Raw genomic sequence first — 19,861 nt, forward strand, 5'->3', positions numbered from 1 at the left:
GGACTCTGAAAAACAAACTGAGGGTTCTAGAGGGGAGGGGGGTGGGAGGATGGGTTAGCCTGGTGGTGGGTATTGAGGAGGGCACATTCTGCATGGAGCACTGGGTGTTATGCACAAACAATGAATCATGGAACACTACATCTAAAACTAATGATGTAATGTATGGGGATTAACATAAGAATAAAAAAAAAAAAAGAAGCCAACCTCAACATCATAGTCTCAAAACTATATATACCATAATTTCATTTACATGACATTCTCAAAAAGAGAAAACTACAGTGATGGAGAACACATCACTTGCCAGGGTTTACAAGTGTGGACAGAGGGTGTGACTATAATGGCAAAGCACAAGAGAGTTTTGGGGGGTAATGCAACTGTTCTGTATCCTGTGGTGGGAGTTACACAAATCTATACATGTATTTATAGAACATCACACACATACACAACACAGACATATTCCCTCCATCCCTCTTTCCCTCCCTTCCTTTCTCTTTGGTTTTCTTCTGCTTTCATTTTGCAGTGTATCAGGTAATCATGAATATCAGACTCCAGAGATCTTCTGCATTCTGTTTTATAAGTATATAATAAGAATGCACTACTGTATGTAATGTAATTTATTCAACTGCATATGTACCTTTAGGCAGTTTCCAGTATTTTTCAATTACAAATAATGTTACGAATAACCTTGTGCATATGTATTTGTAGGTCAGAAGTTTACCTTCTGGGCTAATTTCTAGGATTGTGATTGCTGGGTTAAAACACTAAACATGTATGTAGTTGTGTCAGATCATGTGCCAAATTTCATACCATTAAGGCTGTACCTTTTTTTGTTGTTGTTAGTGATCATTTGTTGAAATAAAATCCTGAGCAAGTGTAACTATAAGCGATAATACATTAATAATGATGAGTTCTGAAATAATAATACCATTATTTTAACCAATTTTTTTTTTAAAGATTTTTTATTTATTTGACAGAGAGAGACAGCGAGAGAGAGAGAGAGCACAAGTAGGGGGAGTGGGAGAGGGAGAAGCAGGCAAGGAGCCCAATGTGGGGCTCGATCCCAGCACCCTGGGATCATGACCTGAGCAGAAGGCAGACGCTTAAGGACTGAGCCACCTAGGTGCCCTAAGGCTGTACCTTTTTTTGCATTCCCACCATCAAAGTCGTGCTTTCCCACAGGCTCACCAGAGGTATTCATCAAGCTTTTAAACTTTTGCCAGTCAGATAAGCGAGAAGTGGTAGCTTATTTGGTTTTTTTTTCCTTAGACAAAAAGGACATTTGTTAATTTTTAAATAACAGCTTTATGGAGATATAATTCACATACTATGGAATTTCCCATTTAAAATACACAATGCATAGTTTTTAGTGTATTCACAGAATTGTTCAATCACCACCACTAATTCCAGAACATTTTCATCTGCCCAAAAAAGAAACCCCAAACCTTTTAGCAGGCACTCCCAATTCCTTCCTCCCCTAGTCCTAAGCTTTCTGTCTCTACTGATATACTTTCTGGCTCTAAGGATTTGCCTATTTTGGACTTTTTTTTTTTTGTGGTCACACATGGTCTTTTGTGACTGGCTTCATTCACTTAGCATATTTTCAAGGTTTATTTGTATTTATAGTCTGTATCCATACTTTATTCTCTCTTATGGCTGAATAATATTTCATTTTATTATCCATTCATGAGTTGATGGGACATTTAAGTTATTCCTACTTTTTGGCTATTATGAAAAATACTTCTATGAACATTCCTATATGAGTTTTTGTGTGCACATATGTTTTCATTTCTTTTGGGAATAGACCCAAGACAACTGCTGGAACATACAGTAACTCTGTACTTAGCATTTTGAGGAACTGCCAGCCTGTTTTCCAAAGAAACTGTACCATCTTATATTCTCAATAGCAACGTATGACATTTTAATTTTTTTACATCTTCACCAATACTTGTTACTACCTGTCATTTTTATTACAAGTGTATCGGTGGGTGTGAAATGGTATCTCATTTTGGTTTTGATTTGTATTTCTCTGATGGCTAGTGATACTGGCCATCTTTTCATGTGCTTATATTGTTTGGAGAAATGCCCATTCAGATCCTTTGTCCATTTTTAATTGGGTTCCTTTTTCTATTGAGTTGTAAGAGTTCTTTATATGTTCTAGATACATGTTCCATATCAGGTATGTAATTTACAAAAATTTTCGCCCATTCCCTTTTTTTTTTTTTAAAGATTTTATTTATTTATTTGAGAGAAAGAGAATGAGAGAGAGCGAGTACATGAGAGGGGGGAGGGTCAGAGGGAGAAGCAGACTCCCTGCCAAGCAGGGAGCCCGATGCGGGACTCAATCCAGGGACTCCAGGATCATGACCTGAGCCGAAGGCAGTCGCCCAACCAACTGAGCCACCCAGGCGCCCTCCCTTTCTTGACATTGTCCTTCGAAACACAAAATTTTTTCATTTTGATGACGTCCAATTTATCTATTTTTTCTTTCACTGTTTGTGCTTTTGGTGTCTTATCTACCAGGGAAACTAAAGTACAGACTCAATATTTTTGACAGGCTAAATAACGGCTCCTCAAGACGTCCACATCCCAATCCCCAGAATCTGTGAATGTTACTTTATATGGCAAATGGAATTTTGTGGATATGATTAAGTTAAGGATTTGTGACGGGGGGATCATCTTGGATTACCTACAGGAGTCCAGTGTAATCATATTGGTCTTTACAAGAGGGAAGCAGATCAGAGGATCAGAAGGCAATGTGACAATTAAAGAAAGAAGCTTGAATGAATGAAGCAAGACAGTAGAGTGATATGAGGAAAGGGCCATGAGCCAAGGAATGCAGGCAGCCTCTAGAAGCCCATAAAGGAGAGGAAAAAAATTCTCCACTTATGCATCTAGAAGGAACACACACCTGCCAACATCTTGATTTTAGAATTCTGCCTTCAGAACTATAAGAGAATAAATCTGCATAGTTTTAGGACACTAAAATCATGGTAACCTGCTACAGCAGCAATAGGAAATTAATACAGGGTGCAAGGTTTTAATTGCGGGACTGGCCATATAGGCACTCTCTGCCTCGCACATTCCAGACTCCCTGAAGGAAAGCAGGTATGTAGCATAAACCACATGGACTTAGGATCTACTTACAGAATTTCTATTCTATTCCACTTATCTATGTATATACCAATACCTTACATTTTCCAAGTAAATAATGGCTTTACAGTACATGTTTTAACTAACTGCTTGTGCTACTCACACCTCATAACTTTTCTTTTTCAGCATTTTCCCAGCATTCCTACATGTATATTTTTCCATATGAACTTTAACATCAACTTTTCTAACTATATCCAAGTTGTGTCGGTATTTTTTAATTGCATCTGTGTCAAATTAATGTTAACATAGGGAGAACTGACATCTTTATGATGTTGAGTTCTCCTATCCAAGTGCAAGGAATGTCTTTCCAATATTCAAATGTACTTCTCTGGCTTCAAGAATGTGTTAAAGTTTTCCTCAGATTCTGCACATTTCTTGTTATTCTTAAAACTACTTTCTGCTGTTAAAAGGCTAGTATCCAAAATCTATAAAGAACTTCTTAAACTCAACACCCAAAAACAAATGATCCAATCAAGAAATGGGCAGAAGACATGAACAGACATTTTTCCAAAGAAGACATCCAAACCGCCAACAGACACATGAAAAAGTGCTCAACATCGTGCGGCATCAGGGAAATCCAAATCAAAACCTCAATGAGTATCACCTCACACCAGTCAGAATGGCTAGAATTAACAAGTCAGGAAATGACAGATGGTGGCGGGGATGTAGAGAAAGGGGAACCCTCCTACACTATTGGTGGGAATGCAAGCTGGTGCAGCCACTCTGGAAAACAGTATGGAGGTTCTTCAAAAAGTCAAAAATAGAGCTACCATATGATCCAACAATTGCACTACTGGGTATTTACCCCAAAGATACAAATGCAGGGATCTGAAGGGGTACGTGCACCCCGATGTTTATAGCAGCAATGTCCACAATAGCCAAACTGTGGAAAGAGCCAAGATGTCCGTTGACAGATGAATGGATAAAAAAGATGTGATATATGATGGAATATTATGCAGCCATCAAAAGGAACGAAATCTTGCCATTTGCAACGAAGTGGATGGAACTGGAGGGTATTATGCTAAGCGAAATAAGTCAATCAGAGAAAGACATGTATCCTATGACCTCATGGATATGAGGAATTCTTAATCTCAGGAAACAGGCTAAGGGTTGCTGGAGTGGTGGGGGGTGGGAGGGATGGGGTGGCTGGGTGATGGACATTGGGGAGGGTATGTGCTATGGTGAACGCTGTGAAGTGTGCAAGACTGTTGAATCACAGATCTGTACATCTGAAGCAAATAATACATTATATGTTTAGAAAAAAAAAAAAAGAAGATAGGAGGAGGGGAAGAATGAAGGGGGGGAAATCGGAGGGGGAGATGAACCATGAGAGACGATGGACTCTGAAACACAAACTGAGGGTTCTAGAGGGGAGGGGGGTGGGAGGATGGGTTAGCATGGGGATGGGTATTAAAGAGGGCACGTTCTGCATGGAGCACTGGGTGTTATATGCAAACAATGAATCATGGAACACTACATTAAAAACTAATGATGTAATGCATGGTGATTAACATAACATAAAAAAAAAAAGGCACACCACCAAAAAACAAACAAACAAACTATTTTCTGTTGTTGCTATTACTATTGATAACTTTTTGGCAATGTCTGAAATATTTCAAAAGCTTTTTTTTTTTAAGATTTTATTTATTTATTTGAGAGAGAGAGAATGAGAGAGAGAGCACATGAGAGGAGGGAGGGTCAGAGGGAGAAGCAGACTCCCCGCTGAGCAGGGAGCCCGCTGTGGGACTCGATCCAGGGACTCCAGGATCATGACCTGAGCCGAAGGCAGTTGCCCAACCAACCGAGCCACCCAGGCGCCCCTATTTCAAAAGCTTTTAAAAGAGTTTGGTAAAAAGGAGGAAACAAAGAAAGAGAAAAAATAAAACAATAAATGAAATGCACACATCATCTAGAGGGAGCAAATGTGTGAATGTGAGAGTAGCCTGTTAGCAGTTAGCAGCCTAAGTTCAATGGGCATCATGGACAGGTTTTCTAGAGGGAACAGAGATGTGGGTTAATTCACCATGAGAGTTCAGTGGAAGGATTTTAAGATAATTGCTGCTGTAATGCAAACAGCCAAAATCAGTAGCTTAAAGTAAAAACCATAAGAAAATTTCATTTGATACAGCATTAACATCTACCCCTAATAACTCTTAAGACTAAGACTCTTAAAAATGTAAGAAATTTTCTATTATCAAAAACATCTAATTTCAACCAACTGCCACAATCATACTTCACAATGAGACACTGAAGAAGTATTTCCCTACAAAGATGAAAAAAGATAAGGCCTGCTTTTTCACTATTTTTATTTAACGGTGTTCTAATACTCTAGCCAATGCGACAATACATATAAACATACATATTAATATTATTGAATAAGCTGTTATTCAATCATTTGGGGCCTACAAAAACGGCAATTTCAAATGGCTCAATTTAATGTGTGTGTGTGTGTGTGTGTGAAAGGAAAATAGAAAATATTAAAAAAGATGTCAACAAGTTCCAAATTTGTCTAATATTTTAATGTAATCCTAATCAAAAAGCAAAGAGAGGGGCGCCTGGATGGCACAGTCAGTTAAGCGACTGCCTTTGGCTCAGGTCATAATCCCAGGGTTCTGGGATCAAGCCCAGCATCAGGCTCCCTGCTCAGTGGGGAGTCCGCTTCTCCCTCTCCCTCAGCCCCTCCCGCTGCTTGTGCTCGCTCTCTGTCAAATAAATAAAATCTTTTTTAAAAAAAGCAAATAAAAAATTTTATATTTTCTTCAAAATGATTTTAGGGTTTGTAGAGAATAAAAACAAGACAGACAAGAAAATATTTTTGGAAGAACAGCAATTTAGGGGGAAGGAATGACCTGCCAAGCCAGCTAATAAAATGGACAAATGAATAAAATAAAGACAAAGATGGAATACTTAAAATAAATTTAAAACAAAAATATACATCAGTTAGGAAAAAAGCAAAATCAAGTAACTCATCCAAGTATGAGAGAGAATTTGCATGAAAAGGAAATATTGTGTATAACTCAATAACTGGTGTTAAGGCAACTAACCATTTGAGAAAAATAGATTCCCTACCAGATACCAACAGACTGATGAATTAAAGGTTTTCATTTACAAATAGAATCATAGAGAAAAAAATATTGAATATATTTCATGCATAGGGCTTTTTACACATAACAACAAAGGCAGAAACCATAAAGGAAAAGAGTGACAGATTTGGCCAATAAGTCTTAAAATAATGATATAAACATAAAATTGAAATGTAGAAATTGAAATGCAAATGGAAATTTGGAAAAGTGAAATCCTTAATTGTTCACTTAAGTCAAAAAGAAAAATCCAAACCCCAACAGAAAAATTGACAAAAGACAGAATCAAACAATACAAAAGAAATACAAATGGCTAGCAAATGTATAACAGTATTCAGTCTTACTAGTAATTTTTTAAATGTGTCAGACACTGTTGAGAGCTTTTTACCCACCACCTCAGTAAATCTTTGCAACAACTCAATGAGAAAGATGCTGTTATTATCCCTACTCTATGGATAACGAAACTTTGACATAAAGTGGTCAGTCATACTTACCAAAGTCACACAGCCAGAAAGCAGATGGCCAGAGACCAGAGCCACACTGTGAGTCACTATTTCCACTTCCCAATATTACCTCTTAGAGTCCTAGGCAAGGCCATGAGTTCTCTCACTGACTGAGGTAACTCACAAAGCAGTTCTGATATGTTCTTCCTCCTCCAACTCCTTGCCATACACAGAACGGTGGTGTCCGGAATTCTTTCTTCGTGGACACACATTTTGACTTAGGTCCATATGCAGAATACTACTTGGATCACTCAGAATCTCCCAAGGTTATGAGTCTCAGAATACCAGCTAGAGCTCTTGAGCCCTCCTCTCTGAACCTGAGGTACTTCTTACACCTGACTGTCTCATCACTCAGTGGTACAAAACCGTGGTTAAGAAACAGGAGCAATTTTTAAAAAGTCAATTAAAACAAAGTGGCAACTTTTCTTGCCAGATTGGTGAGGACTTAAAAGAAGAGTAACAGCTAATGAGGGAAAGCAGGCACCCTCACAAAATATTGTTGAAATGTGAACTGATAGTTTTTTTCAAAGGCCATGTGGCAAATATCTATTTTTCAAATGGGGAGCAGGGGGAGAAAAAGCAAGAGAAGGAACAGAGACTAGAAAATTGATGACTGATGTTGGTTTTTTTTTTTTTTTTTAAGATTTTATTTATCTATTTGAGAGAGAGAGCCAGAGTGTGTGTGAGAGGGAGAGAGAGAAACTGAAGCTGACTCCGCACTGAGCACAGAGCCTGATGCGAGGCTCGATCCCACAACCGCGATATCAGGACCTGAGCCGAAACCAAGAGTCGGACACTTAACCAACTGAGCCACTCAGGTGCCCTCGTTCTTTGTACTTGATAGATTATAGAAACTGTTCTCCATTTACTCATCCATATTTTATAACTTGTTTCATTTTTACAATCAACATGAATTTTTTGTGAAAGTGAAAAAAGTTTTTCCAAAACTGACCTCCAAACTGTACGCATAGGAGGACTTATTATATATTATACTGTCTCATTTTACTGGAGATTAGAATCATGTATTATACTATCACAAGCAAGCACCCCCCCAGGAGTACTGACAGCCACAGAGGAATTGTAACCAAGAATTTATCTGAAGAGTTAAGGAAGAAGGACTGGCACCCCACATAGGGCTAATATAAGGATTAAATTAGATAAGGTATGCAAAGCAATTAACACAGTGTTTGCACAAAGAAAGTACGTGATAAACATTAACCATCGTCATTAAGTAATTATAGGCATTACCAATTAGAGGCAATAATTGCAAACATACTATAGTCCCGAAATGGTGAAAAATCAAACTTGTATAAATACTACCATTTCAGAAATACCTTTTCTTCATTCTGGTTCATCTTTAATTGGTTATGGTTCACTGCTTCTTCTACCAAGACAGGACTGAAGGTATTCAAACACTTAAAATGCTTGGTCCAGGAAGAACATGACCCAGTCCTTACCCTCCAAAAGCTCATGCTCCTATACGAGCACAAATAAACCCAAATGCGGTTGGGAAGGAACTGACAATATTCAGAAATTTTCTATTTACAAGACTGTCTAAGATCCTATTAAAATTCAGTCTAACTCCAGCCTGCTTCTTTCTTGCATCTTCTTCTCGTCAACATGAGTCTCAAGTAACCTTTTTTCACATCCAGACAGAACCTAAGAGAAGCCCCCGGTATGGTGAGATAAACCTTTAAATATGAAATAATTCCCCTACATGTGAAAGATCTGAAAAGAGAAATTGACTCTTCGTAGTGCTAACCACTACTTCATTCCCTATTTGCAAATCAAGAAGCAATACTTCACATGAAGTCACCAATTCACCAAGCATTTCTTAAAGTGATCCAGTTTGAAAAGCACACTGCCCTCTCTTATGCACTGCTCTACCAAATAACTTTTGGAATGACAAACTTTATTTATAAAGAGCTCTGAGATAAGGCTTAAGTTCTAGACACACCTTTCTACTATAAATAATTCCTTAGAAAATCTTCTGCTTCCAATTTAATCATTCCCCAAAAAAGAATACCCAGGTAGGGCCCTTGCCATACCATGAATACAAACTGCTAATTAATTTCTATCAGTAGAGTTGTCTTGGGCTATTTCTCAAACTTTACTGCTGCGACAGTTTTTTACTATCACATGTTTTGATCCAAATGTAATACTGTAACTATATAAAACAGAATTAGTTAAGAAACAAAGTTAGACTGTCATAACATTTTGCAATCGTAACTGATTTAGAAAATAATCACAAATTTCTTAGAACTTAAGAAGACTTAAAATATGTTTCAGTTTATAGGTAAGCAATCTAAGGAAATACTTTAAACATGTAGAATATTTTGTTTCAAATACAGAGCATGTTTCTTTTCTCAAACACTACAAGTTCACAACACTTACTCATACAATAATTGAGATAATTTGTTAAAAAATGCAGGTTTGATTTATAGTAGCATAAAAAATAAAATACCTAAGAATAAATATAATAACCAAGAGGAGAAAGGCTTGTACATATTGAAAACTACAAACACTGCTGAAAGAAATTAAAGACAACACAGATAAATGGAATGACATCCCATGTTCAGGAACTGGAAGACAATACTGTTTAGATGTCCAAACTACCCAAAGCAATTTACAGATTCCATGCAATCCCTATTAAAATGACAAGAGCATTTTTTGCATAAACAGAAAATACCATCCTAAAATCCATATGGGATTTCAAGGGACCCCAAACAGCCAAAACAAAATGAGGATTTACACTTCCTGATTTTGAAACATGTAACAAAGCTACAGTAACGGAAAGTGTGGTCCTTGCATAAAGAGACAAACAGACCAATGGAATAGAGAGCCCAGAAATAAATTCTCATATATGGTCACATGATCGTCATACAAGGGTTCCAAGACCACTCACTGGGGAAAGGACATCTCTTCAACAAATGGTGCTGGGAAACAGGGTATTCACAAGCAAAAGAATGAATGTGGGCACTCATACAAAAATTAACTGTAAACAGATCAAAGAATAAAATGAAAGATCTAAATCTAAAATTCCTAGAGAAAACAGGGGAAAAGCTTCATGACATCGGATTTGACAATGTTTTCTCAGGTAGGACATTAAAAGTGCAGGCAACAAAAGCAAAAAACAGACAAATGGGACTATATCAGACTTAAAAACTTCTGTGTATCAAAGGTTACAATCAAAAGAGTAAAAGGGCAACCTATGGAATGGGAGAAAAGTATCTGCAAATCATCCATCTGATGAGGAGTTAATAACCAGTATATATAAAGAACTCCTGCAACTCAACAACAGAAATAACCCAATTTAAAAGTGGTCAAAGGGCTTGATAGATACTTCTCAAAAAAATAAAAATAAAATATATATATATGAATGGCCAACAAGCCTATAAAAAGATGCTCAATATCAGTTACAAAAATACAAATGAAAACCACAATGAGATATAACCTTACATTCATTAGGATAGCCACCATAAACAAACAAACAAAAACAGAAGATAACAACAGAAGATAACAAGAATGTGGAGAAACTGAACCTTTGTAAACTGTTGGTAGAATTGCAAAATGGTGCAGCTACTATGGAAAATAGTATGGCAGTTGCTTAAAAAATTAAAAATAGGGGACGCCTGGTGGCTCAGTCGGTTAAGCGGCTGCCTTCGGCCCAGGTCATGATCCCAGGCTCCTTGCTCAGCAGGGAACCTGCTTCTCCCTCTCTCTCCCTCTGCTTGTGCTCTCTCTGTCAAATAAAATCTTAAAAAAAAATAAAAAATAAAAATAGGACTACCTGGGCGCCTGGGTGGCTCAGTCGTTAAGCGTCTGCCTTCGGCTCAGGTCATGATCCCAGGGTCCTGGGATTGAGCCCCGCGTCGGCTCCCTGCTCTGCGGGAAGCCTGCTTCTCCCTCTCCCACTCCCCCTGCTTGTGTTCCCTCTCTCGCTATGTCTCTCTCTGTCAAATAAATAGATAAAATCTTAATAAATAAATAAATAAATAAATAAATAAATAAATAAATAAATAAATAAATAAATAAATAAAATAGGACTACCATATGACCCAGTAATCCCACTTGTGGGTATATATCCCAAAAGAATTAAAAGCAGGATCTCAAAGAGACATTTGCACACCCATGTCCATAGCAGAATTATTTACAACAGCCAAAAAGTCAAAGCAATCCAAATGTCCATTGGTGAGTAAATGGATAAATGAAATGGAAAAAAATGGTATATAAATACAGCAAAATATTACTGAGCCTTAAAAAGGAAGGAAATCCTGTCACATGCTACAATATGATGAACCTTCAGGACATTATGCTAAGTGAAATAAGCCAGCCACAAAAAGACCCTGCATGATTCCACTTATATGAGGTATCTAAAATATTCAAATTCATAAAAACGGAAAGTAGAATGATGGGGCTGGAGCAGGGAAGAGAGATGGGGAGTTGTTGTTCAATAGATATGGATAGAGTTTCAGTTGTACAATATGAAAAAGTTCTGGAGATCTGTTCCACAACAATGTGAATACACTTAATACTACTGAACAGTACTCTTAAGATGGTTAAGATGGTAAATTTTATGTGTTTTTTTTATAATTATATAGAAACAAACAAATAAAGCAGGTTTGACACTTGATTGTGACAGACATGTCAAGGATCCTCTTAGACTTTAGGCATTTTTCAGACCGTTGCTCTAAGTGCTCTATGTAACAAAATGAATCAGACAAAGAGTTATGGCTTTCTAAGAATCTTTCTAAGGCAATCACACAGGAATGAAAGAAAAACTCATCTAGTACTATGAATGAAACTAATGACCATCTAACTCAAAAATGCCTTCATAAGAATGAACAAAGTATTAGAAATGAACTTCTTTGGGAGCTCCTGGACCTCTAATGAAAGTCTCAGAGAGATTTCCCCATTGTCAAAAGCTGATGCCACTACCAGCCTTTGGATTATCTCCAGTTCCTTTTAATCAGGGCTAGTTTCTGAGAATATTCCACATGTCTAGGCTAACCTGTCATACCAATCTAGAACTAAGGAATGTTCACAGATTTTAGTCTTAATCTTGACCTGAGAATCTATCAGGTACTTAAATCATTGAGAACAGGGTCAGCAGCTTTCATTACCAAGTATCTGTTCCCTAGGTTATTTATTCATGGGTTTCCTTGGTTTCCTGTTAAGAATGTACATGATCCAGAATGGCCTGTGATCATTTTAATGGTTAACGATATGGATGATATGGATGTTTACAGCTGGTTAAAAAAAAAAGTGCACTTCAGTGGAATACTTAATATACTGCCTCTGCAGGAACTGGCAGTCCTGCTCTTTCTCCAACTGGTATATATAAAAATCTACTACCGTTAAGTACTCATCCAGGATTATATAGTTGGTTCTAGGAACAGACGGCTTGGGATGAACATGGCTCAACCACCTACCAACTCTGTTACCTTCAGAATACTACTTAATTTCTCTGTGCCTGTTTCATGATCCATACATTAGTGTATAATAGAATCTGAAACCTTAAAATCCAAAAGTTACAGAAGTGTGGTTTACATAAGTGTATATCGCTCAGTTACAGGCAGAAGCAACATGCAAAGAAAAAAGTGGTGTCACCCTTTGTCTTATTATAGCAGAATTCCTAATGACACCAGCAACCAAGGTCCAAGTTTCACCTGTACTCTTGACTCTCAGCCCAGTCTCAGGTATAAGGGGGAAGATAAGGTCATTTTAGGTAAACCTTCATTTAAAACTGAATGCCTGCTATGTGCATACATAGCTATTGACCAAGGTTCAAAAATTCCAGTCTGGGTGAAGAAATGTCACCCATAAAATTTTAAGTTGCTAAATGTGTCAGAATGAGTAACAAAGACAATGCACACAGAAATGGAGAAAGTCCGGAGGGGAGAGCCCACCGCAATGCCTCCGGGCTGGAGGCTGTGGGAGAGCTGACCAAGATGGGGAACAGACACTGACACCACTTGCTAAGGGGTCAAAAACAAGACCAAGTGGCAGAGAGAATAATCACAGCATTAATAAAAACTGGGAAACCAGGATGGTGTGAGATAATTCTGACCTGGACATGCGCAGTGCATGTAGGGGTGTCTGCACACACGTGTGAAGAAAGACATCCCATGGGCGACTAGAAAGCAGTGACTGACGACTAAGGCAGTATGATAAACAAGAAGTACAAAGTCATGGAAATGAAAGGAGAAAAGTTCCAAGAAGCAGCTATCAACAGTGTCTGATGCTGCTTAAAACAGATAGTGAGGAAAAATTCAGCCCCAGAAAAAAAGGCCTCTCCATCTGCCAAGGCCGGTCAGAAAGCTCAAGCCACGTTTAGAATGAAAAAGAGTTTCTAAAATATCAAGCACTCAGCAATGATTTAATTTTTCCCCAAGAGTAGTTTGGCTTATTACTACTCCGGATGATAACAAATTAGATGATTTTACATCTACTCTCAAAGCTGATCTTTTTTGGCAAGAGTCTATGAGGACCCACTGAAAGGATTATAAAGAGAAGGAAAATAGTCATTAACAAGAGAAAGAGAGGACACACTTTTTCCAACTACAGGATTCCAAAGTTTCTGGCAGTAGCAAACAGCTTTTAGTAAAAGTAAGCCAACAAAAGTTCATTAGTGAAGCAGTTTTAACAAAGTAACGTTCTACTTACTAGGCTCAAATTAAAGAGTAGCCATTCTACCACCATACAAAAGATTAAAACAACTCACTCTTAAGAAAATCACTTCTAGGGCGCCTGGGTGGCTCAGTTGGTTAAGCAACTGCCTTCGGCTCAGGTCATGATCCTGGAGTCCCGGGATCGAGTCCCGCATCGGGCTCCCTGCTCAGCAGGGAGTCTGCTTCTCCCTCTGACCCTCCTCCCTGTCATGCTCTCTGTCTCTCATTCTCTCTCTCGCAAATAAATAAAATCTTAAAAAAAAGAAAATCACTTCTAAAAATATTTTTACATTATAAAGTAATAATTTGATTAGAAAAAAATACCACTCCTAATCAATTCTACCATCCTAAAACAAATCCCCTAATTACATTTTAATTTCTTTTCTTGTGGCCTTTATTACTAAGTATTTTGTTCATATGCTTTGTAGATAAAACATTTTTGGACCCTCCTCCTGTGTCTGTCACAAATACAAACTTAAAAACAAAAATTTCTACACAAAACTAAAGTATCCTGGGTGGCTCAGATGGTTAAGCATCTGCCTTCGGCTCAGGTCATGATCCCGAGGTCCTGGGATTGACCCCCACATCGGCGGAGCCTGCTTCTCCCTCTCCCTCTGCCTGCCACTCCCCCTGCTTGTACTCTCTGTCAAATAAAAAACAAAAAAATCTTAAAAGAAAAAATGTACCCAGCAAACAAGTTTAAAACCCTTAATAAAGAATACCAAACTTTGCCTTGCCATTAATAGCCAATTAATAATACATGTGACATTGAAATTTGTCACAGACTAAAACAACCATATTCCTGAAAATCTATCCAAGTTTATATCTACTAGATACATAAAATGTAGCTTTTTATTTATAATAAATTAAAAGACAACCATTCCTTCCAAAACCCACTTGACAGTGAAACTTTATTACCGGATATAAGATGCTCTTTTCAAAAGCTCCTATCTGCTGGCCACAATGGGCAAATTAATAAATCAAAATACTACTGGGGTGCCTGGGTGGCTCAGTCGGTTAGACATCCGACTCTTGGTTTTGGCTCAGGTCTTGATCTCAGGGTCGTGTAATCAAGTCCCGCACTGGGTTCGGTGCTCAGCGTGGAGTCTGCTTGCCCCTCTCCTTCAGCTCCTCTCTCTCTCTCTCTCTCAAATAAATAAATAAAAATACTTTTTAAAAAATCAAAATACTACTAAAAGTTATGTGTTTAACATACATACACATATTTTCATACATATTTTTATATTTTTACTACACATATCTATTTTCACTATTCTCAATATCTAGATCTTAGCTTCAAGAAAAATTTTGACACCAATCCAGAATAAGTGAGTTATCTGTAGTAATCATAGTAACTTCTTCCTCTCCCAACTCTTTCAAAATCCTTACAAACTGTAGAGCACAGCCAAAATATTCTGAAAGGTCCCTTTTCTCTGAAATAATTATACACCCCCACTGATCAGTAAAATTGGATGTTAAGATACAGAAATGTTAAAACATCCAGGATGTTAAGACAAGGAATGGCTCATGCTTCTGACTTAAGGAAATTAACATCTAGTCCAAACATGAAAAACTGCATTAGATAATGCACTTAGCTATTTCTGCTGTTTTTCTTCAAGAGACAATGAGTTTTATTTTGTTGTGAACATTTTCTAGTGAAATTCTGCTGCAACTGACGAAAAATATAGAAAATACAAAACACCCAGAGAACCATCATTAATATTGCAGGAAAATCTTAACTTTGAAAAATCACTAGTTTATACTACTAGCATAAACACAAAAAATCCTCAGGGTATGAATTGACAAACTGAACTCAGCTACCTTCAGAAATCTGCCCAGCTTCCTGAAAAAACTCAACAGCACTTTTTTAGGGCAAATGCTGTATTTGTGACCTATCAGATGCCAAACTCATGGTATCACCATCATGTAAAAATCAATCTCCTTTCTTCTACTAACTCAAACAACAATACTATAGTTTGATCAGCAAGAAGGGGCCGAAAGCACAGGCCATTTTTGGAGCAACCTTCACAGAATACTTGATTAGAACCAGATTGTATCTATGATGGGCAGAGGCTTATGTTCTATAATAGTATAATTACCATCAGTATCTTGACTAGCTGGTTTGTACATTCAAACTGTTCGTACAGACACAACATGGGCCACAAAAGCTGTTTGATTCTGCCAGGACCACTGACTGAATCAACCACATCTTTTCATACTTTACACCCTGGCAAGAAATTCTTCTCATCTGAGCCTTACACTTAGGGGTATTAGAGATATTCACTCAAACTTATAAACTAAACAAACAGGAAATTAGCAAATATAATTTAGGCTGACATTTCTCAAACAAGGGATTTGTTAACTATACACAGAAAATTAGCATATATATGGCTGTGGGGGGAAAAGCAGCAGAATTAAGTACAACTTAATGTTTTATGAGACTCAATCATTATTTTATTTCCCTGTGCTAATGGCCCATGAAGATAGTCATTCACTCAACATATGTTAAGTCCTTACTGTGTGCCTGGCACTGTATAAGGTAAGCAAAAGAACAGAGAAGCAAGGACACAAGGACTACTTGGAACAAAAGGAGACATGCCCATTAAATTATTGTACTGTTTTAGCTTTATTGGACACCAACTACATGCCAGACCGTACTGGACACACAATAGTAACAATCATCTAACTGCAGATCTGTAACCAATCAATGAACTATGACAGTAACAGGCCTGACTAGTCCTAAAGCAGCAATATTTTATTCTGGAAATAATCTTGCCTCTGTCAATTAATTCTTTCAATAGATAGCAATTCTCTTAATAATTTCCACCTATGTTAACCCAGACTAAGGTTGCTTACAGAGTTAAATGAGAGAATGGAATGTTTTGAACAGTAGAAACACATTAGTACTTTAACATTAATTTGGTTTGCATCTAGTTATTGCCTTCAATAACGATAACAAGTGACTTAAATCATAAAGCAGAACACCAACTGGAAAGTTACTGTGGCAAAACATTATTTTCTTGTAGTGGCAGTTTAGTGTAAAGTGGAAGCTAAACTAACAAGTTCTGCTTAGCTTTTTAAAAACCATTCACTTTTGGTGATTTATTTGTGAAAACTCTGTGACCACTCATTTCCCTAGGGTCAAAAAAAGGTAGTGCCGACACAACTACAGATTTGGTCCTCTAGGTTACAAAATAATTTTTAACCCTGTAGAAGTACCAGTTTTACATTAGTATCATTCGATACTAATGGGTTTTTTTTTTTTTTTTAAATAGGGGTCAGTTCTTAACTAAATTACAATAAAGGTTTGCAAACTAGAAACGATATTTGTTTTTAAACTCTGCCACATTAAAGATGACACCCAATCTTAAAATAAATTAAAAATGTAAACAGACTTCTAATAGCTTACTAGAGAACTAAACAGAATTGTATTATATATACCGAACTGCCAGCTAAACAACCAATACTGCAAAGCGATAAAGGAGAGGGAAGCTGAAGAAAACAAGATTCCTCTTCAAGAAATGTTTGAACAAATTCAAAGTAAAATTTTGTAAGCTATGTTTTGAACCCTTTCCACCAGTCTTGCTATTTTTACTACGACATTTTCTATGTGCACGCCGTTATCAAAACCACAACCAAAGGGGGGAAAGTGTCCTAAAATTTGAGTATTAACAGCAATCAAGTCTAAAAATATGCCCCTCCTACACAATGGGCCAAGTGGCAAGAAGATACGAGAACTCAGGAAGTTTTGAAAAGGCAGTGACAGCAGTCCAGAGGAAAGACAAGGGGAAGGAATCACGGAGAACAAGAACAACTCCGTGCAGCCAACGCCGCGAGCTGGCACTGGAACTGCAAGTTCCCGGCTCGGGACGGGACTCGACCGAGCAACTTCGCGCCGGACGGAGCTGCGCGCTCGGCCGCCCTCCGAGCCCCGAGCCGCAGCCCTTCCTCCCCGCTCGCAGCCCCGCGGCCGCCTCCGGGAGGGCGCGCTGACAGCCGCGGGGCCGGGCCTGGGAGCTGCCGGCCGGCTGACACCCACCTTCCTTCTCCGCCCGCGCCGCGGCCACTACGAGGGTCATCACCAGGTGCAGCGCTCCCAGTAGGCCGGCGGCCGCGCTCCGCGGGCCCCCGCCGCGGCTGGCCGCGGGCTCCACACCGGCCCCTGCGGACGTGGAGGCGGCGGCGGCTCCTGCTGCTCCTCCTCCAGCCCGCTTCCCCATCCCTGCCGGCCGGGGGCCGCCGCGCTCGAAGTCCGGCGCGGCCCTTCTCGGCGAGGCGGCGGCAGCGGCGGCGCGGGAGCCGTGGTCCGGGTTTTGGCCGCGGCGCCGGGTGCGAGAGCGGTTCCGGGCCCAGGGCTCGGGCTCCGGGCGTGGGTCCGGGTCCGTGCGTGCGTGTGAGCAAGAGTGTCAGTCACGGCCTCGGCCTCGGCATCGCCTACGAAGAGTCGAAGCGGAGAGGCCACGGGTCAAACACGGCGGGCGGCCATACTGGAAACGGGCACGGGCCGCGGGCTCTGGGCGCTGGCCTGCGAGGGGCGGGGCGCGGCCCTGGGCACCGCCCCGCCGTACCGTCACCTAGGGGGCCAGCAGGTCAGTCTGTCTGCCCCGGAGTCCGTGGTTCCGAATTTCTTGTCCCGGTCTCGGAGGCCCACGCCTTCACGGCCGGACAGGACACAGGCAGTACAACCCCAACCTGTCACCGCTGCCCCGCGGAGGAGGAGGAGGAGGAGGAGGAGGAGGAGGAGGAGGAGGAGGAGGATGGAGGCAGGCCCGGGCCCAGCCGCCAGGACTTATGATGGCGGTTCACGCTTCGCGGAGGCAGTGACGGCAATCACGTGGAGACAAGGAGGCCTTGCCGCGCAGCCGCCTTGGGGTGTGGGCGGGGCCGGGGGAACTGCGGGGCACTGGGGGAGGTTCGCCCGCTGCTCCAAGGCGGGAACTAATCCCTTGCATCTCTGGTACTGCAATGGGAGAGCCTTCCAGAGGACTGGGTGCGCCTCCGGACCTCGAGGCCCAGCGCGGAAAATCCATTCCAGTGACTCCTCGTCTCACCTCCACCTTTCGGGCCGCCTGAGAATACTCCTGGCCTGGTTCAGTTCCTGGCGCTTCCTTGAGGACAGGGACCCACTCCATTCATCGTTATATCCTCAAGACACACTTCCCAGAAGCGCTTGATGGAATCATCTTGCTCTTGGAATTGTGCCTGCTTTGCTGCGGGAAAATCCTTTGCTGTGTGTATATAAAGCAGCAGTGACCCTGGACGGGGAGGGCAGATCGTTCTTTAGAAAGTGCCCAGTGGCCGTGCTGGCTTTGTCCGTCTTGGAAATTCTTAAGACGTTTTATACAGCTAGTTCCCGCAAGGCCCAAATCAAACGCCTTCTTTAGTATCCTTCAGGAAGCCTTCTCATGCCTCTTTCCAAGGAAAATAAGACTTCAGAAAGGCTTACGAAAGAAACTCAAAAGTGCTACCCTATGCAGTAGTCTTCTTTGTCAAGCAAGCACTTAAGTTTTTTATTTATAAATTAATATAATAGCCTTACCCTAATGATTGTGAAAAGCAATGTTCTTTTCCTGAATATTAGTGTTAAAATTGAATAATCAGATTTTGTTCTCGATGTAATGTAGGAACAATTATCTCTAAGTTGGATTTTCTGTATTTGTGTTTGTAAGGAAAGAGATTTCTAGAAGGCTTTTAACTCACTAAAGAAATCAAGCCCAAGGAAAAGTAACTATGTGCCTTAGCTGGGGCAAAGAGTACTTTCCAATGTGCAGCACAAAGAGTTGGCAACCCTCCCCCCATTACCAGGTTCAGGGCAGACAAGTCTCTCCGACTATGAAATGCTCAGGTTCTCTTACACAGGAATCAACTACATCCCCTGATTAGCCTGAGGCTCAAGAGCCACATGGGAAATAACTTGCATATGTCTATAATTGGAGCTTAGACATATACAGACATGTTTGATCAGAGGCCAATTTCCCATGAAGCTAGTGAAGCTTAAGTTTTAGGGCTCCTCTCCTGCATAAGTTCCTTCCAAGGCCTTCCACCTAACTGTGTATTTATAAAGCTTTAATCTTGTTCTTAATGGGCACTCCGCAATAGTTGTAGAAGCTTTTAGAGCCCACTGTATCCGAACCTTCCCTGTACCTAATGGACATTGGGAGCCAGAGGGATGATAATGGAAGTTTGTTTCCCAGAAAGGAAAAGGAGACTGCTGGGAGAATAATAATAAAAGAAGAAGGACTTACTAGACAGCTTGGTAAACTGTGTTGAGCACCCGGGGTTGAGCCACCATCACCCCATTATCCCCTCTCCCCCAACACTTGTGTTCCTCGGGAAGGAGAGAACTAGGAGTTAAAACAGAAGAAACGATCACCAAGGACCCTTCTGAAGTTCTTGATTAGCTCCAGACCTCCCTTCTCCCCTTTGAGGAATTAGAGAGACCTGGGCATTTGGCAGG

At 40.1% G+C, this 19,861-nt stretch overlaps 1 protein-coding gene across 4 annotated transcripts in view; it reads right to left on the bottom strand.

Moving 5' to 3' along the window:
• TMEM131 (transmembrane protein 131) overlaps nt 1-18,129 on the bottom strand; it is a 241,020-nt gene extending 222,891 nt beyond the window's left edge. For 2 of the 4 annotated variants that reach the window (XM_064572578.1, XM_064572577.1), the window contains exon 1: nt 17,444-18,125. In XM_064572578.1, the coding sequence (XP_064428648.1) occupies nt 17,444-17,624 (181 nt within the window). In that variant the 5' untranslated portion in view covers nt 17,625-18,125. Of the gene's footprint in view, nt 1-17,443 lie in introns of all 4 variants that reach the window. The other 2 variants (XM_064572580.1, XM_064572579.1) reach the window with 2 other exon arrangements.
• Between the last annotated feature and the right edge of the window lie 1,732 nt (nt 18,130-19,861).

The sequence above is a fragment of the Mirounga angustirostris genome, unplaced genomic scaffold (assembly GCF_029215605.1).
Source record: "Mirounga angustirostris isolate CCGP_5_RB_7025 unplaced genomic scaffold, mMirAng1.0.hap1 SCAF_10, whole genome shotgun sequence".
NCBI lineage: Eukaryota > Metazoa > Chordata > Mammalia > Carnivora > Phocidae > Mirounga > Mirounga angustirostris.